Source organism: Schistocerca gregaria, chromosome 7 (assembly GCF_023897955.1).
Source record: "Schistocerca gregaria isolate iqSchGreg1 chromosome 7, iqSchGreg1.2, whole genome shotgun sequence".
Classification (NCBI taxonomy): Eukaryota; Metazoa; Arthropoda; class Insecta; order Orthoptera; family Acrididae; genus Schistocerca; species Schistocerca gregaria.
In genome coordinates, this window is record NC_064926.1 from 448,786,440 (window position 1) to 448,795,024 (window position 8,585).

At 42.1% G+C, this 8,585-nt stretch overlaps 1 protein-coding gene across 1 annotated transcript; it reads right to left on the reverse strand.

The window, feature by feature from the left end:
- Window positions 1–7,553: 7,553 nt before the first annotated feature.
- LOC126282421 (uncharacterized) lies at window positions 7,554–8,210 on the reverse strand. The gene has a single exon (XM_049982079.1). It carries the CDS (start codon window positions 8,208–8,210, stop codon window positions 7,554–7,556), a length of 657 nt encoding a protein of 218 aa, XP_049838036.1.
- Window positions 8,211–8,585: the final 375 nt, after the last annotated feature.

Here is an 8,585-nt window from a genome sequence, read left to right on the forward strand (position 1 = left end):
ACAGGAACGATATTGAACATGTGACCACAGTGTCGTTCCACCCGCAATAGAATGGTGAAGCTGAACCTCTCGTGCGAACATTTAATGTGTAGACGAGAAAATTCCATGGAACTCACACATGGGAGCAGACTGTAACCGCTCAATGTCATTCAATACGATCACGATGACACCCCTCGATCGAAGTTTACACTCGTGGTGTTACTCGCCTTCATACATGACAGTGGACGTTTGAAAATTCGTGACGCTAGCTCAATGGTCGTCAATTGATTTAAATGTATTGCGCAGCTGACTCTTAATTCAATTACTGCCACGGGGGTGAGGAGAAAGAACACATCCTGGTGGTACCAGCATTATGCGTATTTAGATGTTCTATTAATCTGAATGGTTTGCAATATTCGATCGATTCTATTCGAACTCTATGCTGATATAGCGACAAGGACCATTTTCGCAGAGAAACATGCAAGTACGTAGTGGATGTTCAGTTTCTCAATATAGTTAGTCGCACTCATACATTATACATTCGCTGAAAGAACAATTTCACACATTTCCATTTCTGGTGTCTCATAATATTGGTTGGCTAAATATTGTGACGATACGTTGCATACAACTTCCACAGATATTGTTTATTATGTAGTCAAGACTACGTAATGAGGCCAAAATTATAGATAAAATTAAAATGTAGTTTGTTTATTAACACTTCTCTTTTCACTAACTAAATATGAATTATGAATCGGGATTGGAGGTGATGATCCTATCCTTCTTATTTAGTATTTTAGGTCCTCGTCAATTAACATCTGGTAGTTAATAAGCGAACTATTTTTTATGCTGGAGCGTTGTTCGTATCAGTCACCCCCGCAACCGTCCAAGGCTAAGGTTCTATTAATGTTCCGCGCACACGCGTTTCCCCATTTTATTAAATGCAGAATTACGTAAACTATAGCGTTCCGTTGCGCACAACTTTCGTGGGTTCCACAACCATAATAGTTTCCCAAGAGTATTTTTCCCAGCTAACACAAAGTTCGAATAATGTTGTCGGATTCATTTTCACTCCACCAGACAGTAAACGTCTCTGATCACTTCGTCACACGTAATGTATTTTAAACGTGTTTTAAGAGTCTTTAAGTAATCTCCTTAACGAATTTCGCAGTCGCGTACCACTTTTTCATCGACTAGCCCGATCGCAATAACTGAAGGTAGAGAGCTCAATAATGTGTTACATGTTCTGTTACATGTATTATAAAACAAACGCGCCACTATATCTTTCTGTCCCGCTTGGTCTTTGCTACTTTGCTTTTTTATTACTTTTCATTATATTGCTTCTTAATAATACTGTGCAGTTATTAAAGTTTCGTATTACTTTCCCCTTTTTAATTCTTCCAAAATAAAGTCTATTTATCACACATATTAGTTAATATGATGCTAATTGACACGCCTGCCCACAAAGTACCGTTATAAGGCTTTGTAACTGTTCCTGCCGACCTACCACGCGATGCCTCGAAATGGATCTTTCCTGGCCAGACTTCTGCACGGCCGCTGGCATCGCACCCTGTTTCATATGCTGCACGCACCAACGAGGAGTAATGGTCAGTACAAAGTTTCTCATTTTGAGATCCAGGACGAAGTACTCTTCAGCACCTTCCGGCCCAGACAGCGATGTCAACAGGAAACCGTTTCACATATTATTGGATACAACGTATTCTTGATTTCTCCCCCTAGAAGGTCGCTGCATAGCGACACAGAACCAGCTTCGCCCTCTGAGACTCCGTGATATTGCCTCTGCGGTGAAAAAAATGGATCTAAGCACTATGAGACTTAACATCTGAGGTCATCGGTCCCCTAGACTTACAACTACTTAAACCTAACTAACCTAAGGACTTCCTACACACCATGCCCGAGGCAGGATTCGAACCTGCGACTGTAGTAGCAGCGCTGTTCCGGACTGAAGCGCCTAAACCTCTCGGTCACAACGGGCGGCCACCGCGTTTCGATTTACAGATTCAGTACACAGCTAGGAGCCAGGTTCGCGGCGGTGTGCCACTGACCAGATGACATGTCAGCCTTAGGCGCTTCCCATGGAGGTGGACGCGTCCTCATCCCAGATGCCGCCATCACAACAGCCCATAGCGCCGTGGGCGACGCCTCTGCGCCCCGCCGCCTTCCTCTCCGAAGCGAGTCTTCCACCGTTCGAGACCCCAGCCGTGGATGTAGGTGTGCGCCCTCCCTGCAGTTTGCCACACGTTACCGTGGTGGTTGAGGGTGAATGCCGGGACGCAGATGGAAGCCGTTCGTGTGCTTCAGTTTCGGTTCCCATCCCATCTGCTGCGCCTGCACTCAGACTTCCCTTCGCCGTCGGCTTCCACCGCAACTACATGCGGCCACAGCCAGGAGATTTGTGGGGAGGACTGTGGTATAAGCACAGCACACACCACCAGTCAGCACCACAGGCGTCGATAGCTCGTCAACCCACTCCAAGGACGGCGTATAGCCCAGCAATTGCTGCACCATGAAGTCACGGCGGTGGTGCTACAGCACTGGGGTCTGTTCCAAGTCAGCTCGACTAGTATACTTCGCGCCACACCATCTGCTTCTAGCGACTCCACACCAGCCTGTCTCCCGCGAACATTCTAATGGGACAAGCACTGTTTACTATCCAGCCTTAGCTTCAGGAATAGTAGTTGAACTAGGCGATCTGCTGCCTGAACCGATCAGTACCAAGTTGAGTATCCGTCAATAAGTGTGTGTTCTTGTCGCTAATCATTAACAGTGTATCAGTGTTCTCCTGGTTCTCCTCTCATGGTGTTTCCCTCAGCGCACTATAAATAGTTCCGGGTAGCGACAAGTAAAGTTTTCTTCCGCGGTTGTATCAAAAGTACCATACAACAGCAATCACTGAAATAACATTCAGTACACTCTCAGCCTATGAAGTTTCATTTCACTTACTCCTTCTTTTATGGGTTCTCACTTTTTTATCAAGCAGTGTGATTGATGAACTTTGTTACGTGAGCATTAAGGAACGAGAAGGAGAGGAGATTAAATATTAGGAAGTTTATTCTGAAGGTAGGCCTATTAGCTTATGTGAAGCCTTGAACAGAAGGGAAACATCGACGATTTGGATGTCAGCCACGAAGACAACAAAAGCTTTCGAAGTGTAGTGCAACAGAAGTGTTGAAAATTAGGTGGGTAGTTCGAATAATTGCTACTGATGTACTAAATCGAACTGGGGAAAAAGACATATTTATCGTAGAGAGCTGTATCAAATCAGTTTCCGACTGAACACAAACACATCAAACCCCCTAAAGTGTACCGTATGCATTTATGAACATTGTCCACTCAGAATGTAGGATCCCTAACATTCCAGTCTATTGGCACCCTTATCAAACGACACTAATCTAAAAGTGAACTTTACCTGATACAGTAACAGACATTTTCCGGTTTATGTCAATTTCTACGTGAGAGGCTCATATCTACATCTACATCCACATCTACATGATTACTCTGCAATTTTCATTTAAGTGCTTCGCAGAGGGTTCATCGAACCACGATCATACTATCTCTCTACCATTCCACTCCCGAACAGCGCGCGGGAAAAACGAACACCTAAACCTTTCTGTTCGAGCTCTGATTTCTCTTATTTTATTTTGATAATCATTCCTACCTATGTAGGTTGGGCTCAACAAATATTTTCGCATTCGGAACAGAAAGTTGGTGATAGAAATTTCGTAAATAGATCTCGCCGCGACGAAGAACGTCTTTGCTTTAATGACTTCCATCCCAACTCGCGTATCATATCTGCCACTCTATCTTCTCTGTTACTTGATAATACAAAACGAGCTGCCCTTTTTTGCACCCTTTTGATGTCCTCCGTCAATCCCACCTGGTAAGGATACCACACCGCACAGCAATATTCTAACAGAGGACGAACGAGTGTACTGTAAGCTGTCTCTTTAGTGGACTTGTTGCATCTTCTAAGTGTCCTGCCAATGAAACGCAACCTTTGGCTCGCCTTCCCCACAATACTATCTATGTGGTCTTTTAGACTAAAGTTGTTCTTAATTTTAACACCCAGGTACCTAGTTGAACTGACAGCCTTGAAAATTGTACTATTTATCGAGTAATCGAACTCCAACAGATTTCTTTTGGAACTCATGTGGATCATCTCACACTTTTCGTTATTTAGCGTCAACTGCCACCTGACAAACCATACAGCAATCTTTTCTAAATCGCTTTGCATCTGATACTGGTCTCCGGATGACCTTACTAGATGGTAAATTACAGCATCATCTGCGAACAACCTAAGAGACCTACTCAAATTGTTCACCAAGGTCATTTATATAGATCAGGAACAGCAGAGGTCCCAGGACGCTTCCCTGGGGAACACCTGATATCACTTCAGTTTTACTCGATGATTTGCCGTCTATTACTACGAACTGCGACCTTCCTGACAGGAAATCACGAATCCAGTCGCACAACTGAGACGATACCCCATAGCTCCGCAGCTTGATTAGAAGTCGCTTGTGAGGAAAAGTGTCAATAGCTTTCCGGAAATCTGGAAATACGCAATCAACTTGAGATCCTTTGTCGATATCGGCCATTATTTCGTGCGAATAAAGAACTAGCTGCGTTGCACAAGAACGATGTTTTCTGAAACCAGGCTGATTGCGTATCAATAGATCGTTCCCTTCGAGGTGATTCATAATGTTTGAATACAGTATATGCTCCAAAACCGTACTGCAAACCGACGTCAATGATATAGGTCTGTAGTTCGATGGATTACTCCTACTACCCTTCTTAAACACTGGTGCGACCTGCGCAATTTTCCAATCTGTAGGTACAGATCTATCGGTGAGCAAGCGGTTGTATATGAGTGCTAAGTAGAGAGCTATTGTATCAGCGTAATCTGAAAGGAACCTAATCGCTATACAATCTGGACCTGAAGACTTGCGCATATAAAGCGATTTGTGTTGCTTCGCAACCCCTAAGGTATCTACTTCTTAAGAAACTCGTGCTAGCAGTTGTTCGTTTTTCAAATTCTGGAATATTCCATTCGTCTTCCCTGGTGAAAAAAATTTCGGAAAACTGCGTTCAATAACTCCGCTTTAATGGCACAGTCGTCGATAACGGTACCATCGGCACTGCGCAGCTTAGGTATTGACTGCGTCTTTCCGCTTGTGTACTTTAAATACGACTAGAATTTCTACGGATTTTCTACCAGATTTCGAGACGTTTGGTTGTGAATCCTATTAAAGGCATCTCGCATTGAAGTCCGTGCCAAATTTCGCGCGTCCGTAAATTCTAGCCAATCTTCGGAATTTCGCGTTCTTTTGAACTTCGCATGCTTTTTCCGTTGCCTCTGCAACAGCGTTCGGACCTTTTTTTGTGTACGACGGGGGATCAGTTCCATCTCTTACCAATTCATGAGGTACGAATCTCTCAATTGCTGTTGCTAATATATTTTTGAATTTGAGCCACATCTCGTCTACATTTGCATAGTCACTTCGGAAGGAATGGAGATTGTCTCTTAGGAAGGCTTCTAGTGACACTTTATCCGCTTTTTTTTAATTAAATTATTTTGCGTTTGATTCTGGTGGATTTGGAAGAAACGGGATTGAGCCTAGCTACAACGACCTTGTGATCTCTAATCCCAGTATCAGTCATGATGCTCTAAAGTGTAACGTATGCCTTTATGAACATAGTCCACTCGGAATGCAGACTCCCTAACATATCACTCTATTGGAGCCCTTGTCAAACGGCACTAATCTAAAACTGAACTCTACTTGCTACAGTAACAGACATGTTGCGGTTTATGTAAATATAGGCGTGAGAGACTCATACAACCACCGATGAAAAGTAATACTATTTCCACTCCTTTGCTCCGTATAAGCATAACGCAGCCTGCAAGATTGCCTTTAGATCGTGCTTTCTCAGTTTTGTTAGATGTGTATTTTGTGTCTCTTTTATTGTATCTCAAAATGTTTGTTTTAGCGCTATGGTTCATAAGCCTTTTGATACGTTATAGGGAACAACTACTGGCGATTTTAGTAACTTATACTATGATACTGGATTTTAATGGCACCAATAAATATGTTACTCAATGAGTTTTTTAAAAATAAATCATGCTGGCTTCATGTGTAGTCAGCTGCAATTTGGCGGTCGCACTTCCGCAGGTGGGGACTCCCGACCATCAATACTGAACAATCATTTCATTTCATTTGAGACCTGAAAAATCTGTTTTACCTACGAAAGAATGTATTGACCTTTCTACGTCAAATTTAATAGAATATCTTCATCGCATCGTTTTCCAGTGTTACAGAATAATGTTGACAGAAGAGTAATGGTTCAGAATTAGTATTTTTTTCTATACCATGAAGAGGCACCAGGCAGTATAGAGTACCACCTTTAATGTTAGTATACCTATTTTGTGTGGTTCGCGTTCCTGTCCCTTAAATTATATTAAACAATCTCCTTGTCTCTTATCGGATGAGATTGTCAACTAGCATACATATTAATTATAGTGATGTGTAAAAAAACGCCACGCTGTAACAGTATCATGCTTCTGACAAAACTTTTGATAAATTAATTAAATTGTTTTCATTTACTCAGTGATTTTTCACGTTTTTTTTTTGTCACGAGGTAAAGATAATTTGCATCGTTCCACAATTTTCTTGTGATACCATCATTCTGTACCTCCAGGTGGTTCGCGACACTTTTCAAAGCCATCGAAAAGTTTGACTATAAATTACACGATTTTCATATAGTGAATTCATAGTGGTCAACTACTTTCTGTATTTCCGTTTTCCGGAGTCTAGCATTGGCAACTATCTAAAAGGTTCTGTCTGTAAATGAATTCTCAGCCAGTGCCAAGCCATAAAATTTTCAGTAGAAACACTGTTTCATAAAGGAGCAGTAGTGTAAGTCTGTATAAAGAGCTTTATAAAACTAAAAATAAAGTTTAATGCGATATCTTCATTGAAAGACTTGCAATTTTATTGAGTACTAAACACGAGGTTTATTAATATACAAAACATTGACTTTAGAAATACCGATTTACGTGACTCTTCGGAAACTGTCAAAAAACTAAAAGTGTTTTTCATTCTTTTCAGTAACGAATCCACTGCGTCTCTAAGCTGCTTGCTAGATATGCACAAGGTCACCAACATACTATCCCCACCAGAGTCACTGTTAAATTGTTGTTCAGACTCATTGTGTTCCATTATGGGTTGCAAATAACGTCATGAAGCACAAATATTAACCCAGTGAACTAGTTAGCAGTACTAGTGAGAAATAATTTAGATAATCACCAGTCGTTCATTCAGTTATCATTCTTTCCGCTTCACCGTTAAAAAACAAAACGTGTCGAAGCTGGACAACAAAGAACTACTACTCTTGTTCTTCGGCGGCTCTGCCTAGGAGTTAGCCGTCTACGATCTCCACAAGCCGCTTCCGTTTCAATAATCTGGCCCTGGATTTCTTTCTTCCATTGCTTCCAGTATGTATTTTTCCTTTCTGCCCGCTGGCCGTCTACTTCGCTACGGATCCCAGTTTCAAATCTTCCTTTACCACCGATGGTTGTGCATTCTCTGTGCATGCAAGTAACATTGAAGCATTATGTCCTCCAAAGTTTCGTTATGGAGCTCATTATCACCATTCACCTCCAAACGTCCTCCAAAGTTTTCGTTATGGAGTACATCATCATTCGCCTTCATACCTCCTCCAAAGTTTTCGTTATGGAGCACATTATCACCATTCACCTCCATACTTCCTCCAAAGTTTTCATTATGGAGAACATGATCACAGTTCACCTCCATACCTACTCCAAAGTTGTCGTTATGGAGTACTTTATCACCATTCACATCCATACCCTCTCCAAAGTTTTCATTATGGAGCACATGATCACAGATCACCTCCATACCTACTCCAAAGTTGTCATTATGGAGTACTTTATCACCATTCACCACCATACCTCCTCCAAAGTTTTCGTTATGGAACACGTTACAACCATTCACCTCCACACCTCCTCCAAAGTTTTCGTTATGGAGCAAGTTATCACAATTCACCTCCATACCTCCTCCAAAGTTTTCGTTATGGAGCACATTATCACCATTCACCCCCGTACCTCCTCCAAATGTTTCGTTATGGAGCACATTATCACAATTCACCTCCATACCTACTCCAAAGTTGTTGTGGAGCACGTTATCACCATTCACCTCCATACCTCCTCATTTTCCATCTCAACTTGTTAGCCCCAGACGTCATATAGTACATTTCCACTGTTTAATTTTTCTCCCTGCCTTTCCTTATTTGAAGTCACATAACAACTCCGCAAATAACCATGTTCTCCAACACACTGTGAAATTTTCTTTTGTTTGTGTCTTGCCGAATGTTATTGTTTAGCAGCTCTCTTTCCCATGCTGGTCTGGAAATGTATCCTCGTGACATGCATCAAATTTTTCTATTACTGCTCCCAGGTATTTGTAGCTTTTGCAAGAATTTTGTTTCCCCTTCCTCACTAGAAACTTTTACTCCCTATTGAGGCGGTAGCCCCGGCGACCACGGGGCCTCTGTATCACTTTGCCAGCCAGCCGCAC